Source organism: Diaphorina citri, unplaced genomic scaffold, assembly GCF_000475195.1.
Source record: "Diaphorina citri unplaced genomic scaffold, Diaci psyllid genome assembly version 1.1 scaffold304, whole genome shotgun sequence".
Taxonomy (NCBI): domain Eukaryota; kingdom Metazoa; phylum Arthropoda; class Insecta; order Hemiptera; family Psyllidae; genus Diaphorina; species Diaphorina citri.
Window position 1 is genome coordinate 1 of NW_007377739.1, and position 20,263 is coordinate 20,263.

Genomic DNA, 20,263 nt, shown 5'->3' on the forward strand with positions numbered 1-20,263 from the left:
GGCTGTTCTACTACCTAACCTCTTCTGGGCTTTCAACTTCAAGCAACGAGTGTCCATGATAAAGTAAGTCTAATTAATTTTTAGGTTTTACCCTCCATTCGATGAAAAGCATCCTGTCTACGCACATTAACTTCATCCAGCCTGAGTAGGGTCGAAACCAGCATCACACGATCACACGATGGTCACCCTTCCGGATACCAACCACGCGCAACGTTGCCTAACTTCGGTCATTCATAGGCATCAGGTGCGTGCAACATTTGCTAAATTTCAGATTTTTCCTTTTACTTACTCATCAAGACCTACTACCATCCTGCCAAATTTCAAGTTTCTACGACATCAGGAAGTGCTTCATAATTTTGATGAGTGAGTCAGTCAGTCAGTCTTAAAATAAGCGATTTTCTAGGCCCCTTTTCTACCCCTTCCTCTAAAGCTAGAACTTCGGAATTTCGCAGACATAATAAGCAAGCATAGCTTAACATATGGTCCAAATTTCGTAACAAAACGTGCGTAATTAACGGAGTTATGATAGGGGTAAAAATGGCTCGAAATTTTTCGTGTAATATACACACTGGCGTGCTGAGGCCGGAACTTGGCCTGGCGCAGTGCGCCTAGATTATTATACAATTCTTTATTAGAATTTTACAATATAGGTAATACAATTCAACATAAAAAAAAAAATGATAACAATAAATGTGCTATCGCCGTTGGCTAGAATTCATTGTTAAATTTCTTGGTACCAATGCCCGTCACTATTTTCTTTGCCACAATTGGGACTTGAACCCGCGCCCTTTCTGTCTGAAGTCCAGCCATACAGAAATATGTAAGACCTTGTTTAGACTGCGACTTTTCAGTCCTATGCTGGCAGTATAAGCGAGCTGTATTCTGTTCTATTGTCTTCCAACTAGAGATGTGTAAAGAGTGAGTGAGTTATGAGTCTTCTCACTCAATGAGTCAGATTTTAACTCCTTTAAAGAGTTGAAGAATGAGTTATTTACAAGTTTGAGTTTTGAGGAGGATCTGACCCATTGACGGAATAGTTCACTGAAAAGAGTAGTTCTTGCGTATGACTCGCTCACTTTTTACATATCTCTAATTCAAACCATTCTCTCACAGTATCCTGTATTTCTTTAAGTATGTTGTGAATCTTAGAAAGAAAAAAATATTGTAGACTACAGGCCGTATTTTATTAGTGTACAAAGAAATTTTACTTGCAAAAATTTTGGGAAAAAAAACTATATAAATAAGTATGTTGTGAATCTTAGAAAGAAAAAATATTGTAGACTACAGGCCGTATTTTATTAGTGTACAAAGAAATTTTACTTGCAAAAATTTTGGGAAAAAAAACTATATAAATCCTCTTTGGTTCATCAAGGTGACAGTAATATAAAGTCTAGAGCTGACTGCCACTGCCAAAGTTTCCGTTAAATCACTTCAGGTTATATGTGTACTTCGGTAATGTTAACCAATATTAAATGTAATCCAGTCATATTCCTGGAAAACCAATGGTTTGTGTTGCAGAAACTTCTGTATTGGTTTAGGGTTAGCAACAATGTGCTTTTTCCATGTACTTCTAGGTATACATGAAATATCACCACTTGAGAAAATTGACAAGTTGTAGTACCCATTCCAAGTCTAGAGTTTAATATATAAAAATGAATATTTGTTTGTGTTGTTCAAACTTTATGCCTGGCCAAACCACTCATCCAATTGCTATGAAACTTTGTGAACTTATTGCTTGCACTCCCGTCACCCGTGAATGGTGATTTAACGGAAACTTTGGCAGTGGCAGTCAGCTCTAGACCCTGTTAAAGTGGCTTTATATTACTGTCACCTTGATGAACCAAAGAGGTTTTTGAAAGTGGTTTCCCTTGATGTCATCTAGAAGACAATGTCATACTTTGAGTGCATGAGAATGTGGAGCCATGACAGTTTAGTATTGAAAGTGGTTTCCCTTGATGTCGTCTAGAAGACAATGTCATACTTTGAGTGCATGAGAATGTGGAGCCATGACAGTTTAGTATTCCTGGCTGTTAGATTTACCCTTGGCGGTTTCTGACTTCTTGGGCAGAAGTACAGCTTGGATGTTGGGCAGAACACCTCCCTGAGCAATAGTGACACCGTTTAGAAGCTTGTTCAACTCTTCGTCATTACGGATGGCCAGTTGGATGTGTCGGGGAATGATACGGGTCTTCTTGTTGTCTCGGGCAGCATTACCAGCCAACTCAAGTACTTCAGCGACTAAATATTCCAACACAGCAGCCAGATAGACAGGGGCACCTGCGCCCACGCGCTCAGCATAGTTACCCTTGCGGAGTAAACGATGAATACGACCAACTGGGAATTGTAGCCCGGCACGTGATGAACGGGTCTTGGATTTGGTCTTCGCTTTGCCACCTTTACCACGGCCAGACATGTTGAACGGAAAAGCGAAAAGATTACGCGACACAAAAAACAGAGAAGAAAGTCTTGGGTAAGATCAAGTTGGAACGACTGTACAAGAATATGGAATGAACACAAACAAGTATGAAAGAAAAATGAAAGCGCTCAAAAACGGTTTATCTTGGGTTTAATAAGATCAAGTTGGAACGACTGTACAAGAATATGGAATGAACACAAACAAGTATGAAAGAAAAATGAAAGCGCTCAAAAACGGTTTATGAGTTGGTGTTGGTGGACCCTTTTTCTAAAAAAAAAGAAAAAGGTTTGAAAGGTTGATTTTTCCCGCTCATTTAAAAACAGTGTTGCCAGCTCAAAGTCAATTTTTTCCCTTTTTCCCTCGACGAAAAAACCTCTTTTGAAATGGGAGAGGTTTTCTTGAGATTTGTGATTGTGAACTGTGATATCTGGATGGGTGGATAACACGTGCTGCTGATGGCTAGTTCAAGGTACACTTTAAATCCGAGTTTTTAAGGTCTTATCGTTCCGGTAGGAAATCCAAGATGGCGCGCCATCGGAACCGGTTCCCTTTGGGAAACTGAAATAGCGCCTGTACTAAACCATAGGAAATCCAAGATGACGCGCCATCGGAACCGGTTCCCTTTGGGAAACTGAAATAGCGCCTGTACTAAACCATAGGAAATCCAAGATGGCGCGCCATCGGAATCGGTTCCATGTCCGAAAATTTCCCGAGAGGAAAATACACCTAGTGTATTTTCTAGACACGAAAATATAATATAGTAGCAATATAATTGGGAGTCTCCTTTCATAACACTGTCATGTGATTGTCCTAATCAGAGACACCATTTTCTTAATGGAAATAATTCCATAGTCGTCATTAAATCCCATTAGTAGCAATATAATTGGGAGTCTCCTTTCATAACACTGTCATGTGATTGTCCTAATCAGAGACACCATTTTCTTAATGGAAATAATTTCCAAAGTTACAAATTAATTGTTTAAATAATAACTTAATAACACAAAATTAAATAATAATAATAAAAATTAAAAAGAAATCTTACATTCTTTGGTAAACATTAACATGAAAATAATAATAATAAAATTGTATACGGTGTATACTTGATGAATAAAATAAAATTAACAATCCTCTTTCGGCTAGAATCTGAACCATTTTAAGGAATTGATTCTCTTGATAGAGGGAACTGATTTCTGATTTGTCACAACAAAGGTCTTACTGTCCCGAAATCGACGAGAGAATTCAAATAATCTCAGATTGCCAAACTAAGTTCACATTCTAGCTAAAAGGGACTCTGTGCATCTAACAGGGAAGAAGTTCAAGACAAGGGGGCCTATTCCACGAAACTACATTACAATAGAAACTTTTATTGTTAATTAGATTCACCCAAATTAGATAATTGCTTTCCAATTCTAAAGTAGCGTTGTTGAACGAGCCCCAAAATCAAACAGAAAAGTAACTGACCTTTTTTTAGTAAAATTAAAACAACTTAACAAAGACAAGGGGGCCTATTCTACGAAACTACATTACAATAGAAACTTTTACTGTTAATTAGATTCACCCAAATTAGATAATTGCTTTTCAATTCTAAAGTAGCGTTGTTGAACGAGCCCCAAAATCAAACAGAAAAGTAACTGACCTTTTTTTAGTAAAATTAAAACAACTTAACATTATCGATAGTGCTATCGATAGTTCTCCTCCTCTATTTTGTCCTACAACCTACCGTTGTGGCACCAGAAGGGCGTAAGTCGCGAGTTTCAAGGTTTTTTGCAAAATTATTTCAAAAACCGTATAAATTCCCTACAAAATGGTTACATTCATTTTGTCCTACAACCTACCGTTGTGGCACCAGAAGGGCGTAAGTCGCGAGTTTCAAGGTTTTTTGCAAAATTATTTCAAAAACCGTAAATCCTAGCGCAAAATTAACCATCATGTTCTGGACGTAATTTTCTACAAAAATGACTATAAGCACTTTCTCATAGGAGCAACCGTTTTCCCGGAAAATGCGTTCAATATACATGCTGTTCACTTCTCATTCTCCTATGCATTTAGCATAGGAAAAATACATGTAAAAAGAGTAACAATGTATTTCTTTACTTCCAAATCGAATCTATCAAACTTGTGTAAAAGGTTTTTTCCGAAGACGAAGAGAGAGAAAAAAAAAATAATAATAAAGTCTGATAAACATCTCAAGAACAATAAATCAAAAATATAGGTATGTATATGAGTAAAAAAAGGATTAAAGGGTGGCGAGTTTCTCCAAGGCTTCTGCTTCTACTTCGGTGTCGGAGTCATTGATGAGTTGGTTCCGTCGTGTTGACTTGTTATCCTCCGGATGAATCCATATCTCACGCCGATACTCCCGGGTCTCTTTCTTCTTCTGATCGAGCAGGACATTGTTATTATTCGCCAGGCACGAGTATGAGCTCTCGTATTTCTTCCTATTCTCATCAAACACAGTGATGAGACGTTCATGCGCTGAGCGAAGGTAGTTAGGCGTGAGTAGACTCCAAAGGATTAAGAAAATAATATTCTGAATTAATGTACGTAGGTACCTAAAACAAACAGCATAATAAGGTTTAACATTAGATGTTCTTACTTGGGTGAAGGAAGGAAAGAAAGAAAGAAAAAAAAAAAAAGGTTGTGTAAAAATTTCAAAGTTTGAAATATGTCTCTAACAGTTATATGAAGAACAAAAATAGTCAACAAAGAAAAAAAAAACATGTATATACATAATAAATTAAATAAAAAACCTATGTACAGAAAGAAGTATTTATCTTTGTAAATAAAAATGCAATGAAAGGAAGGGGGACATCAAAGGCTCTCATGTGGCCAAATAATGTAGTGCTAATGTAAGTGCTCAAATAACCAGACTACTAATATAAAGAGTCCCTTTACACCAGCACTAAGGAGGCGTCCCCAACAAGGTCGACTGAATTAAGTAATAATATCAAGTGACAGAAATAAATCATAAAAAAAAAAAAAAAAAAATCACTACAAAATGGTTACATTCATTTTGTCCTACAACCTACCGTTGTGGCAACAGAAGGGCGTAAGTCGCGAGTTTCAAGGTTTTTTGCAAAATTATTTCAAAAACCGTAAATCCTAGCGCAAAATTAACCATCATGTTCGTGTAAAACTTCAACAACATGAGATTGTAGAACCAGGTTAGATTTTAAATTTTATAAATAGTACCCAAGTAAATACAAGAACTTCAAAATGAAATGCATTTCAGTCACTTTTAACTACACAACAACCTTCTACAGGTGTCCCCATGAAAAGAAAAACCTCTGTAGTTTGCAAGTACATATACAACTAAAAGTGACACAGAGGTTTTGATGAAAAATATAAATAAACTAGCCAGAATCCTTAAGGCATGGCCGTTCATGTCACTCATCCATTTAGTGGTCTTGCTCGGCATAGCTTAACAAAAACGAACCAGAAAAAAGCCTATAACATTCACGGGTGACGGGAGTGCAAGCAATAAGTTCACAAAGTTTCATAGCAATTGGATGAGTGGTTTGGCCAGGCATAAAGTTTGAACAACACAAACAACAACGGAGTTATGATAGGGGTAAAAATGGCTCGAAATGTTTCGTGTAATATACACACTGGCGTGCTGAGGCCGGAACTTGGCCTGGCGCAGTGCGCCTAGATTATACAATTCTTTATTAGAATTTTACAATATAGGTAATACAATTCAACATAAAAAAATGATAACAATAAATGTGCTATCGCCGTTGGCTAGAATTCATTGTTAAATTTCTTGGTACCAATGCCCGTCACTATTTTCTTGTCTGATCCTACTTGGGTAGGTACCAGGCTGTCTTCAATAGTTTTTGTGATTGTAGGATGGATGATTATTTGTTGTTTCGATGTAACACCTTTCTGTTATTCAGGCTTGACCAAAGGATTACTTGTATATTCATGTTTTTTTTTTTCAATTAAACTTTTTTTTGTGTTCTTTATTTTTTGTATTGGAATTTATCCTGTGTTCTTTTCTTTATTTGAATTTATACTCCCATTTCAGATCAACACTCAAAATTTTGTACCATTAATATTTTGTAAATTGTCCCAAGGTAACTTGATAGCCTAGTTTCCTTGGAAGGTAGCACACCTGCCTTAAAAGTGTTAGATCATGTGTTCAATTCCCACCAAACTTTGCTCTAGGAATGGCTGGATTTCTTTTGTCCTGTCTTCCTTTGATTTTGGTTTAATAAGATATCCAATGTTCCCTCTATCAAATCTCAAGTGTAAAAAGTCCTCTGAAACTCTTTTAGACAGTAATTCCAAAAACACTTGATTTTATTGATAAAGATAACTTTTTATTATTTATAATTTAGATACAGTCAAATGGACACAAATATGCAGATGATTTAAAATTGAAAGGAAGGGGACATGCTTTTGTGTGACAATGGATTTATTTCTAAAGATTAAAACCCATTTTTATTTTCCTCATGAGGGGTAAAGTTATGTATTTGTATGATTTTCAGCATGATTTAGGACCTGAATTCCTAACCAGCATTTCATCAGAAAGCTTTTAAATAGAAAATCTCTTATTTTTTAAAAGCAGGCAGGTAGTGAAAGTACAGCAAACTGTAAACTAGAAACTGGTTCTAGGATCTAAATATTCTAAATTGACTGTATCTACTCGGAAAAAATATTCAACATATTTACAAAAACAATATTTTTACAGTAAAACTATAGACTAAACAAATTTTATTTTTTAAAGAACAAAAACAAATTTTGTGGTTACTATAGGCAAGTAACTTGGAGACCAAGTTTAACAGAAAGTTGGATGAATAAAAATCAATATTTTAGAAGTACATATGTATGTATCTATGATCAAAGGAAAAAAATATGAATGGACAGAAGAAGAATCTCTAAAGAACCATTACTAAATTGAATTTAAAATCTTTGGAGGGTATTTATATTTACCTACCAACTAAACAACAAACATTTATCATAGAAATTGGAATTTTATTTAGATTTTATAGTCCAGGAAACGAAGCCCGAAAATTAAGATTTGACGGACAAAAAATGATGAAGTTCTGATTTTTTGCCCAAAAGGTCCGGGATGGTGTCCTGAATAAGGGGTCAAAAGTCTCAAGCCGAGACTTTACGGATAGCGGAACTAGAAGGGCGTAAGTGTCATTTTTCGTGACTTTTTTTAAGTTTTTGGCAAATATCTCGAAAACCGTTGGTTCTAGCGAAAAAATTATTCCGATCGATTTTGTTTAAAATTAAACTATATAAATTTCAATTACCTAATAAAAGTATATTTGTGTAATAAAATTTGGTGGTACATGAATTAAATACGTCCTAATATTACTTTTTTTATTATCAAAGTAGACCCCTGAAAATAGAGACCCCTATTTGCAGCAAGTTTTTGCTATGTAAAACTACAGGCCCGCACTTTTTTGTAAGATGTAAACTGGGGATATGTAGGGAGTGAGTTATTAAAAAAATGACTACGCTTTTCAGTGAATTACTCAGTCGATGAGTTAGATCCCAACTACTTATAACTATAGGGAGTTGAAGAGTGAGTTAGGTACCTACATGTTTTAGGATCTGACTCATTGACTGAGTAGACCCCTGAAAATGGGGAAAGGAGTATTTCCTTTTTATAACTCACTGATTCTTTAAACATCTCTACTTTAGGGAATATCCCTAAAGTAGAAAGGAAAATACGTACCATTGACTAGGTTTGAAGGTGTAAATAAAAATAAGCATGCATAGGTAAGTATACTTGCTTCCTCCGTTTGTATTGACAAATTTCGTACAGGTATTTTCTTTCTTGATTAAGTAAAAGTTGAATTTATTTATTTAAGGATCTATTTGGGTTTAATAAGATCAAGTTGGAACGACTGTACAAGAATATGGAATGAACACAAACAAGAAACAAGTATGAAAGAAAAATGAAAGCGCTCAAAATCAAAAACGGTTTATGAGTTGGTGGACCCTTTTTCTAAAAAAAAAAGAAAAAGGTTTGAAAGATTGATTTTTCCCGCTCATTTAAAAACAGTGTTGCCAGCTCAAAGTCAATTTTTTCCCCTTTTTCCCTCGACGAAAAAACCTCTTTTGAAATGGGAGAGGTTTTCTTGAGATTTGTGATTGTGAACTGTGAAGTTAGGTCGCGTGTTTGATATCTGGATGGGTGGATAACACGTGCTGCTGATGGCTAGTTCAAGGTACACTTTAAATCCGAGTTTTTAAGGTCTCTTTTTCCCTCAACTAAAAAACCTCTTTTGAAATGGGAGAGGTTTTCTTGAGATTTGTGATTGTGAACTGTGAAGTTAAGCAACGTCGCGTGTTTGATATCTGGATGGGTGGATAACACGTGCTGCTGATGGCTAGTTCAAGGTACACTTTAAATCCGAGTTTTTAAGGTCTTATCGTTCCGAAAGTGAGATGGAAGACGGGATTCATGGGAAAAATCCAGCCGTTCCGAGAACAAACCCCACCTCTCTGTTTAGCATAAAATCCGCGCGGGTCGGGAATCAAACCCGCGACCCAGTGCTTACAAGGCAGACGTGCCACCCTCCAAGCTAACAGTAGGTTAATTAGTATGACTTTAGCAGTAAAGAAAGGGCTGCTTAACATGCAATAAATATAATATATAATAATGGTTTTGTACATATCTGAGCTTAATAGAATCGCGCTCCATTGTCTTTGGACCTAAGCGCAATAATGCGCTAATTATAGCATAATCGCGCTAACTATTTACTTCGTATCTGAGCGCAAAAGGTCGCACTTTTACAAAAAATACTTTTTCACTTACAACAAAACGTAATGGTTTTGTACATATCTGAGCTTAGAATCGCGCTCCATTGTCTTTGAACCTAAGCGCAATAATGCGCTAATTATATATAGAGCATAATCGCGCTAACTATTTACTTCGTATCTGAGCGCAAAAGGTCGCACTTTTACAAAAAATACTTTTTCACTTACAACAAAACGTATACCTACCTACCTACCTACCTAGATATTTTGTAGATTTTAATCATTCTGAAGAAAATGCAGTTGCCATCCAAGTTAGCTAGGAAGGTAGCGAACGCGTCTCCCTTGTAAGCGCTAGGTCGCAGGTTCGGATATTTAGTAGATTTTCATCATTCTGAAGAAAATGCAGTTGCCATCCAAGTTAGCTAGGAAGGTAGCGAACGCGTCTCCCTTGTAAGCGCTAGGTCGCGGGTTCGCTTCCCGCCCGGGGAGTGAACTTTATACAGATAAGATCGTTCTCGGAACGGGCTGGTGTTCTCGTATCCTGTCCTCTCTTCAAAGGTTCAAAGGGGTGCATAATATTACAAGAAGATACCTGCGTCTAGGTACTTGGAATCTGGATAGGTAGTGTCTTCAGTATTTTTTTAGAATGGTGGGTAGGTAGTAGGTTAGAGCAGTGTTTCTTAATTAGTTTGGTCCGCGGAACCCTTTTCAAAAGATGAACATCTTTGCGGAACCCTGAACTTTCAAGATTGCACCCCCACCCCCCTTTATTATAAAAATACAGCCAGCCTAGTTGGCTGAAAGGTTAGTACGTCTGCCTTTCAATCGCTAGGTCGCGGGTTCGATTCCCGCCCGTTTGGAATCTGGATAGGTGTTTTCAGTATTTTTTTAGAATGGTGGGTAGGTAGTAGGTTAGAGTTAGAGTATAAAGGGTACGAGGTCTGTAGTCTGTACATAGCTGTGGAGGTCTGGGGAAAAAAAGAACCATTAATAGAGTTTTCCAATAAAATTTGATTTCTTTTTCTCTCTTTTCATGTATTTTCATTTTTTTAAAACAGTAAATAATTAATAATATATTATACTTTTATGCATTAAAAACAGAAATTGTAAGTATTAATTTAAGATTTTAACATTTACTGATTTTTTTTTTAATAATAACCTATAGGTTGCTACATTTTACTAACACGCTAATTATTTTTAACAGGATTAACAGAAAATTAAACAAAAGAATTAGAAGAAATACATTTCTTGTAACACCTACTTTCTTGTTTCGCTTACACGCAACAGAAGTGAATACTTACCAAGAAGATGATCACGAGTGATTTTTAATTTCAACAAAAAAGTTTAGATCCTTAAATAAATAAATTCAACTTTTACTTAATCAAGAAAGAAAATACCTGTACGAAATTTGTCAATACAAACGGAGGAAGCAAAGTATACTTACCTATGCATGCTTATTTTTATTTACACCTTCAAACCTAAGTCAATGGTACGTATTTTCCTTTCTACTTTAGGGATATTCCCTAAAGTAGAGATGTTTAAAGAATCAGTGAGTTATAAAAAGGAAATATGACATAATGTCCTTGCAGGCAATGTAATTTAAAAGAGTGTTCCCACGAGGCACGACACGATTTTCTTCCGAACAAGTGGGAACGGACCTTTAGCCGCTTCCTTGACAGTTTCATATGACCGTGCTCGTCCTATGGTCTATATTCACAATACTAGCTGTCACCTTGAGGGGCGCTGTACATTCGGTCACATGTTTACTACACCTCTGCATGGTATGGGTCTGTTTACTCAGAACATTCATCTTAGTGCCCTCCTTACACGACGTCTTCTCCACTTCCGAGCAAGATTTTGCTTTATACAACCGCCCCATTTTCAGGGCGTCCGTTTTCTTTCCGCCAAACAGCGGCTGGACGAGTTTCTTCTGCAGGAGCAAGATTTTGCTTTATACAACCGCCCCATTTTCAGGGCGTCCGTTTTCTTTCCGCCAAACAGCGGCTGGACGAGTTTCTTCTGCAGGTAAAGGTAACGATTGATCAGCGTGTTCTTGTTGGACTTTTTGTTTTTGTTGACCACTTGTTGCGCGGGTTGTCCGTTCGAGGTCGCACCTGTTCCGTTGCCAGGGGATTTACACTTCTCTACGCCACTGTTCTCCTTGTTGTGCCGATTCTTGATCCGCGTGATCGTATTGAACTTCCTACTCTTCCCGCCCCCACTGGATTCCACATTTGTACTCTCATTGTTGACATTAGACACCCCGTTGCCATGACAATCGTCCGGAATATCATTGCACGAGATGCTCGAACTCAGATAGTTACCCTTCCCACCCCCGCCGCTATTACTATTGTGAATATACTTGTATTTGTTATGTCTACTATATACATTGGTTAGGTTTCTATAAGTACTACTATAGGACACCACGGTACTGTACGAGGCAGACGGGGACACGGAGCCGACATTCGGGTCACTCCCCCCATCTCCCTCACACGGGCCGCCTAATCTCTCCCGCACACCATCACACATATCACCATTCACCCGGCCATCCTCTGGTCTGTCTCCCTTTTCACACGGTTCACTACCATCGGGTCTGTCCTTACCACACGTCTCGACATGGTTATTATTCGGCTCTACCGCACCACACGCGATACCGCACGCCACGTTCAATCGCCGCTCAATTGAAGTCATCTCTTCCATGCAGCACTTGAAGCACACTGCCCGGTCGGCACTCTCTCCCCGGGCGAAATCCGTTTCGTTCCGAAAGGCATTATTCTCCCGCGCGGTGGAGCTCGTCTGCCCGGCGACATCTTCCTGTACTTCCGTGATGCGATTCAGACTCTGGGACTCGCGGAGGCGCGTCTCCCCGGAGCGGCGCTTGTGATGCCGGGAGCTTGAGTGACGCCCGGATAGAGCGTTGTGTTCCGGCCCGCCACTCGTGCTGGTGCTACCAGGGGGATTGCTATTGCCACCGGGCGGATTCTGAGAGGATGAGGCGTCCGGGCTGGTGCCGGCGTTGGACGAATTATCTGTGGAAGAAAAGAAAGATCAAGTGTGAAGAAGAGGAAAAAAAAAAGAAGAAAATATCCTTCAGGAAAAAAAAATAAACGATTCCCGTCAAATGAGGGTGAAGTGCAAGAATATTATATTTTTATCCAAGATGATTGTACAAGTGTCTAGTCACAAAATCTCTATTAAGGTCCTAGTGACACAGGACTTAATTAACCCTACTTACACCAATACGTATTCTGCTTTAATACCAAACATACAGCAGAGCCATGTTTAAAATCAATCGGACAGGTGGCTCAAAAATTAATCATCAGCATCACCATCAGTTTCAATTCTAAGATGGTTTATAGCTCCATTTTACTCTATCATAAGTCTTCCTCCTCATATCAGCAAATGTGTCAGATCCGGAGTATTTCACAATTTGATCGGTGATTTCAAAAATTAATAATTAGTAAAAAATCTCGTTTATTTTATGAGTTTAATAACAAAAGTTTGGAACAATAGCCCTTGCAAAAAAAGAGAGAGAGTGGGGCTAATCCTTATACAGTTAAACCTGTCTAGAGACAGGCAAATTTCTCCTGATTATCCAGGGTTCTCAATTACAATAAAAACTTTAGCAGTTATACAGTGATGGGTAATCTCTTATACGCCCCCGTCACTAAAAACTTTGAGAGATGCCAATAATTTAATGATTTCAAGAAAAAGGACGGATAGAATGAACCAACCAGAGAGAAGCTATTTAGACGCTAAACATGATTTACAAAGTGAGGGGTTTGATGCAAAAACGACCTATAAAACTACCTAATTCTTATGCGCAATAAGTCGTTCTTGCTTCAAAGCCCTCATTAATATTTCTTATAGATTTTCACATACTTGCTCTGAACTTTTATTCATTTATTTATTATTTTTTTTTTCAACTTTACATTGGGATTATTTCATGAATAGTCGAATAGGTGTGTTTTTCTCTCAGGAAATTTTCGGAAACGAAACCGTATTTTTTTTTTTCAACTTTACATTGGGATTATTTCATGAATAGTCGAATAGGTGTGTTTTTCTCTCAGGAAATTTTCGGAAACGAAACCGGTTCCCTTTTGGAAATTGAAATGGCGCCTTACACCTGTACTAAACCATAGGAAGTCCAAGATTTGTTTCAATTCTAAGATGGTTTATAGCTCCATTTTACTCTATCATACGTCTTCCTCCTCATATCAGCAAATGTGTCAGATCCGGAGTATTTCACAATTTGATCGGTGATTTCAAAAATTAATAATTAGAAAAAAAAACTCACCTTTATCCGCCATCTCCCCACTGGGGCCGCCTCCTCCGCCGGCGGGGCCGCCGCCCTTATCCCCGGGGCCGGGCGGCTCATGCCGCCTATGCAGCGACTTAGTCGAGCCTCGCCGACTATGCCGCGCCTCATCCTCATCACTAGCCTCACTGGACGAGACACTCGCCGTGCGGCTCTTGCGGAAAACGGTGCCCCGCTGTTTACTCGCGTTAAAGCCGCTGCTGGGGCGCGAGGGAACGCTTGAGCCGCCCTCTTCCTCGCAGATGCCGTCTAGACCGGCTAGACCCGAAGCCGGGGACGAGGATGAAGGTAGCGCGGAGGGGAGAGTTTTGGCCTGGAAGGAAAAGTGGAGAGGACAAAATTTAGTTTATAACCCTAATTGAGGCAAAGGGACATTTTGGTAAAGCTTCTGCTGTATGGAGTTTGATTCAATAATAAATTTAAAAATAATTACCTACTAAAGACTATTGGGGTGTTGTTCTAAAAGGAAAGGAAAAGTGGACTGGAAAGTGCTTTTCACATGGGTCACACAAATGCCGATCAATACTCCTCGATGAATTTTATGACTTGACTTGCACTTGAACCACAAACCTCCAGGTCCGAAGTGCTAAAACCACTAAACACACCACCCAGGTTGGCTCTCGGGTATTACATATTTCTCGTGTTTTTTTTTTTTTTTTTTTTTTTTTTTTTTTTTTGGGTCACACAAGTGCCGATCAATACACCTCGATGAATTTTATGACTTGACTTGCACTTGAACCACAAACCTCCAGGTCCGAAGTGCTAAAACTACTAAACACACAACCCAGGTTGGCTCTCGGTTATTACATATTTCTCATGTTTTTTTTTTTTTGTGGTAATTTTTGAATTTTAGGAACATTAGAATTAAAGTGTTGTCCAGTTTTTCTTTGATCATTTGTAACAAACTGTAGAAAGATATAAACTCACCAGTGCGGGAGCCACATGGGTCACAGCGGAAGTCTTGCCCAGCATCAGTGGTGTGGGTGCGGTGCTAGCTTCACTCAGTAGAATACTCTCTCGCCTCAGTTCTGCCACTGCCAGGTTTAGCTTGCCCTCACTGCGCGAGCCCCTGCGATCGTGACTACCACCCCCACTGGTTCCATCCTGAGGGAAAGAGAGAAAAGGAAATAATTAGTTTAAATTCAATGTGACACAAATGAATTAAATTTGTTGTTTAAAATGAATTAATTAAATTCATTGAAAAGAAAAGCATTTGTTTAAACTTAATTTAGCCAGCCTAGTTAGCTTGGTTGATAGTGCGTGTCCCGTATGCACTAGGCCGCGGGTTCTAGTCACGCCCGGGGTGGATTTTATCCTGAACGTATAAGGTTCGTTCTCAGAGTTGGCGTTTTCCTATCCTGTCTTCCTTCTCTCTTCGATTTCGGGACGATCTCCGGCTCTCGCACCAGCATGCGGCCTATCAGTCTGGAATATAATTAAATGTCATTTTTTTTTAAATTAATATTATTTTTAAGATGCGTGTTCCACCGCCGTTTTTATTTCGTAGCAATGAAACAACTTTAGACGCAAGTGGTCTGTGTCGTAGCATGCCCATCCCGTAGTATGCCTCTCATCGGATGGGCGAGAAGAGACACAATACTTCCCATTTAGGTGCTGGGTCAACAATACGAGAAGACCAGAAAGTAACCCCTTGAAATATTGGCAATCGAAAAACGAGTACGATTTTTTGTCAATTGTCGGATTCGAACCTGGGATCTTCTGCATGGCAAGCAAGCGCGTTACTGCTGGACCAACCCCATTTTTTTCCTTTCTTTTTTGGTGGGAAAATCTTAGGAAGACGCCCAAATCAAAAGTCAAAACCTTTGATATAGGGAGTGTGGAATTTAATACGAGAAGACCAGAAAGTAACCCCTTGAAATATTGGCAATCGAAAAACGAGTACGATTTTTTGTCAATTGTCGGATTCGAACCTGGGATCTTCTGCATGGCAAGCAAGCGCGTTACTGCTGGACCAACCCCATTTTTTTCCTTTCTTTTTTGGTGGGAAAATCTTAGGAAGACGCCCAAATCAAAAGTCAAAACCTTTGATATAGGGAGTGTGGAATTTATGTATGTCTCGGTATTAAGGAGTCATACCCACTAAAATATCCAACCACTTTCTCACAACCTTCAGGCCCCGGGACCAAGGTTAATATTACTTCGACTTACCTTTTACACTCTTCAGTCACGTGGTCCGGGACCCGATACTTAACGTCCATGATCATGGTGAGGGTTTCCGAGTCGTTCGCCTCCTGGAACGGGGCCTGCCCCGCCACCAGCATGTACAGGATGACTCCGAGACGTCCATGATCATGGTGAGGGTTTCCGAGTCGTTCGCCTCCTGGAACGGGGCCTGCCCCGCCACCAGCATGTACAGGATGACTCCGAGCGACCACACGTCCACCGCGGGCGCGTCGTATGAATCACCCAGTAGGATTTCCGGCGCCGAGTACGCGAGAGACCCGCACGAGGTTTCCAACTTCTGACCCGGGTTGAACCGGTTGCTGAACCTGAGAACAGAATAGAATAGAATACTCATATACCTTGTTTATCCTGCTCGAATGGGACTAAAAAGTCCCTTTACCCCAGCAGTCTAAACAAAGTCTCGTTTATTTTATGAGTTTAATAACAAAAGTTTGGAACAATAGCCCTTGCAAAAAGAGAGAGAGAGAGAGAGAGTGGGGCTAATCCTTATACAGTTAAACCTGTCTAGAGACAGGCAAATTTCTCCTGATTATCCAGGGTTCTCAATTACAAAAGAATGAACTTTTCAAACGGGATAACATGTCAAGTAATAATTAATACTTGATAAGAAGGTCTTCACTTGACTAAAATAAACAACTCTATGCATCAGGAGATGCTAAAACATGTTGACTCTTTTCCATCAATAAAGTTGTTTATTTTAAACAATTCAAGGCCTACTTTCTTCTTATTTAGTAATTACAAAAGTGTTTCCAAATTACAATTCCAAATGAAGAGGTCACGACCTTTTCACCCTTTATCCAGGTTTCCCATTTAGATGGGTCTCAATTTGACAGGTTCGACTGTGTTCCTAATGACTCAGTATGAATCATCGACCTCTCATTTCTGCATACCTAATAGATATGAAATGTACAATAGTTTATCAATACCAGCCAAACCCATCACCAATCACCATTGGGCAGGTACATACAATGCATCCACATGAGTACAGAGATTACTGATCACTGAACGTAGATCATGTTCCAACTAATAGGTCCTATCATTCAAGTTGCAACTTACCCAAAGTCTGTGAGCTTCACAACTCCAAGTCGTTCAAAGAACACAACATTTTCCGGTTTCAAATCCCGATGCACCACATGAAGCTTGTGACAGAATGAAATTGCCCGCACTATTTGAGCAAAATATTCTCGAGCATATGTTTCTGACAGTCCTGCAAACAAAGGAACAAATGGATTGACATTACTGTTGCAGTTGAAGATTGCTACCTGCTATCATTTTCAGAACTCTAGAGTCAACACTCAATACCTGGAAGCCCAGCTTAAGTGACCCTAGGAAAAGCCAGCAATATTGCCCAGATGGTAACCCATCCAGATACCAACCACACACAGCGTTGCTTAACACAAGTGATACAGGTATTTGCTATTGGCTGACTTAAAGGCAATTTGTATATATTTAGTTTTAATCTCTAAACACTGTCACCTCCCATTGAGTTGGGCTGCCAATAACCCATCCAGATACCAACCACACACAGCGTTGCTTAACACAAGTGATATAGTTATTTGCTATTGGCTGACTTAAAGGCAATTTGTATATATTTAGTTTTAATCTCTAAACACTGTCACCTCCCATTGAGTTGGGCTGCCAATAGCCTATTTTTTAATGTTCCTCCTTCTGCCTTTTGATTCCTAGACAAGAAGGCAAAGGTTTGAGTCTAAACCAAAGTTTATACTACTGGGTTCATACTTCATAATAAAATTTCATATCCTTCCCTTCTAATTACCTGCATCATGTTTCATAATGTAATCATAGAGGTCACCACCATCACCCAGTTCCAGGATCAAATACAGTTTTGAGTGGGTTTGAGTCTAAACCAAGGTTTATACTACTGGGTTCATACTTCATAGTAAAATTTCATATCCACCCCTTCTAATTACCTGCATCATGTTTCATAATGTAATCATAGAGGTCACCACCATCACCCAGTTCCAGGATCAAATACAGTTTTGAGTTGGTATCAATCACTTCGTACAGTCGCACAACATTGGGATGCTGTACAAGCTTCATACATCTTACCTGAAAAAAAGAGAGACAATAATAATTATTATTTTAAAGGGTTTAATATCACAGTATATCTACATGAGTTTTTAATTTTGGGGATTTTACCCTTAGTCGCACAACATTGGGATGCTGTACAAGCTTCATACATCTTACCTGAAAAAGAGAGACAATAATAATTATTATTTTAAAGGGTTTAATATCACAGTATATCTACATGAGTTTTTAATTTTGGGGATTTTACCCTCCATTCAGCAACCTACCTACTTACATTAACCTCATCCAGCCTGAGTGCAGCTGAAAAAACCCAGCAGCACATGATTGTCTCAAATGTCACCCATTCAGATACCAACAATGTGTGACATTGCTTAATTTCAGTGTACCTACATGCTATTGCCATTGACTAGAAAAGAATACTTTGGGCTTAGGAGAACAACCTAATTGCTCATTGCCACATTCCTGACTACCAAAAACAACAACACTTACTTCCTGGTACAAATGATCCTGCGACACGGGGTCAAGCTTGGTCTTGTCAATAACTTTGACGGCTAGGAGAACAACCTAATTGCTCATTGCCACATTCCCGACTACCAAAAACAACAACACTTACTTCCTGGTACAAATGATCCTGCGACACGGGGTCAAGCTTGGTCTTGTCAATAACTTTGACGGCCACCTTCTCTCCGGTGAACACATGACGGGCTAGTTTCACAACGGCAAAATGTCCACGTCCCAGTGTTTCTTCCAAATCATAGAGGCCTGCAATTTTGGTTGGATGGCCATCACTGGACCGACTCCCTGATCTGCTCATCCTGAAATTTGAAGTTCACAATATGTATGTATCAGGGGGAGGAAAAAACTAATGGGCCTCCTCAATTGCAATGAGATTTTACCCAGTTCTGATCAAAAGTCCACCATAAACAAATGAACACATTAAAATAAAATATGTACCTAAGTAAGTACCTACTGTTTCAGGAATTAGACTTGGTTTAAAAAAAAAAAGAGGGAACAAATAAATCAAAGAATCCCACCATCGACAAAAATTTGTACTCGTTTTTCGATTGCAAATATTTCAACGGGTTACTTTCTGGTGTTCTCGTGTTGACCCAGCACCGAAATGGGGAGTATTGTGCCTCTTCTCGCCCATCTGATGAGAGGCATACTACGGGATGGGCATGCTACGACACAGACCACATGCGTCCAATGTAGCAGTTGTTTCATTGCTACGAAATAAAAACGGCGGTGAAACACTCATCTTTTTTAAACCATAAAAAAAACATCACTGAAGTTAAACAATGCTCTGCGTGGTTAGTATCCAGATGTGGTTAGTGATCATCTGGCCACTCGCGTGACTGGCTTTTCCGGCCCTCACTCAGTCTGAGTGAGGTTAGAGGAGGGTGGTAGCTTGTCCACTTTTCCTTATACCAACCACACACAACGTTGGTTACTTCAGTGATACAACCAGAATTATTGGTGCATTCGAAGTATTCCTTACGCTAACTTACTTTGCCTTTAAAGAAAAACAAGCAATTTTATATATTAGATAGCTTGAGCTGAGTTTTTGTCTTCGGTTTTGAAGAAAAACAATCAACTTTATAAAGTGGGCTAGCATCTAGTCATGTACATTCATCGACATAGATATACGAGTGTGTAATATATGTAAAACTACGTCGTAATGTATTCAAAGACTTTCAATTAGACTCAACTAGAATTGAATTGAATTACGAATCAGGCGTTGTATATTGGTGGCGCCTACTCAAGGAAATCTGAAGTTCTCTGGGGATGTCTAAAAATAGAAATAAAAAACAATAAATAGAAACAAAAACAATACTAGTGAAGAAATAATTACGATATTTATGAATCTACATATTCAAATCAACAAAATTGCACGGCAACACACACACCAGCACACACACACAACCCCCCTACTAACCTCCCTTTCTTCTTCCCCTGGGACAACCTCCGTTCCTCTTATGTTCACCTGCTAGTTGATCTACTTCTTCTTCTACTCTTCCCTCCTGTTCTTTTCTTCTTTTTCTTCTTCTTCTTCTTCTTTTCTTATTCTTCTTCTGGGTGTCGGTGCTGGTCCTCTTCTTTTAGCCGTGGCGTGTGGTTCGGATGGCGATGCACGGGGGGTCTCCAGCGGGTATGGGCGAAGGGCGCTATACTTAAATGCAGGTCTAATATTTGAGCCGTTGTTTTGGCCAGGGTAAGTAAACCCGACACTTGTAGTAGTCGGGTAATATGACTAGCGAGCACCTTGTTGGTTGCGGGGTTAACTGATCTTTGTGCCAGGCTTTAGCCCACTTCGTTTTTTTATAGAATGATTAAACCTGAAAATCGAAAATAAAATATAAAAAAAAATTTTAAAAAAAAATGTTCTTATTTCACTGGCTTTGTGTTTCAATGCCATTTATAAACACGTAAAAAAAAATAAAAAAAGATAAAGAGGAGTGCAAGTTCTGAAAAGTAATTTTGACATTCCATCTCTTACGATAACCAGAGCAGAATCCTTTGATAACTTCAAGATGCGGATAAGAAGAGTTTACTGT

At 38.9% G+C, this 20,263-nt stretch overlaps 2 protein-coding genes across 4 annotated transcripts in view; both read right to left on the minus strand.

The window, feature by feature from the left end:
* Positions 1–1,777: 1,777 nt before the first annotated feature.
* Positions 1,778–8,384, minus strand: LOC103507294 (histone H2A-like). 3 transcript variants are annotated; one of them, XR_003390969.1, is made up of 3 exons: positions 8,251–8,384; positions 1,938–2,465; positions 1,811–1,852 (listed from the first exon to the last, which is right to left on the minus strand). XR_003390969.1 is itself a non-coding variant. In XM_017443260.2 (2 exons), the coding sequence occupies exon 1, from the start codon at positions 2,411–2,413 to the stop codon at positions 2,015–2,017; it is 399 nt and encodes a 132-aa protein (XP_017298749.1). In that variant the 5' UTR covers positions 2,414–2,553; the 3' UTR covers positions 1,778–1,914; positions 1,999–2,014. The 3 variants fall into 3 exon arrangements, 1 of the variants encoding a protein (XP_017298749.1); XR_541251.3 differs by lacking the exon at positions 8,251–8,384 and adding an exon at positions 2,560–2,708; XM_017443260.2 differs by lacking the exon at positions 8,251–8,384 and having other exon boundaries at positions 1,778–1,914; positions 1,999–2,553.
* Positions 8,385–10,782: 2,398 nt separating this feature from the next.
* The window catches only part of LOC103507302 (serine/threonine-protein kinase MARK2), an 18,365-nt gene continuing 8,884 nt past the window's right edge, over positions 10,783–20,263 (minus strand). Inside the window, exons 2-11 of the mRNA XM_008471759.3 lie at positions 18,322–18,523; positions 17,591–17,729; positions 16,716–16,866; positions 15,808–15,964; positions 15,624–15,718; positions 14,843–14,879; positions 14,382–14,558; positions 13,434–13,767; positions 11,072–12,165; positions 10,783–10,982 (exon numbers count right to left, since the gene is read on the minus strand). Of these exons, the coding sequence (XP_008469981.2) occupies positions 10,818–10,982; positions 11,072–12,165; positions 13,434–13,767; positions 14,382–14,558; positions 14,843–14,879; positions 15,624–15,718; positions 15,808–15,964; positions 16,716–16,866; positions 17,591–17,729; positions 18,322–18,522 (2,550 nt within the window). The 5' untranslated portion in view covers position 18,523 and the 3' untranslated portion in view covers positions 10,783–10,817. The remainder of the gene's footprint in view (positions 10,983–11,071; positions 12,166–13,433; positions 13,768–14,381; positions 14,559–14,842; positions 14,880–15,623; positions 15,719–15,807; positions 15,965–16,715; positions 16,867–17,590; positions 17,730–18,321; positions 18,524–20,263) is intronic.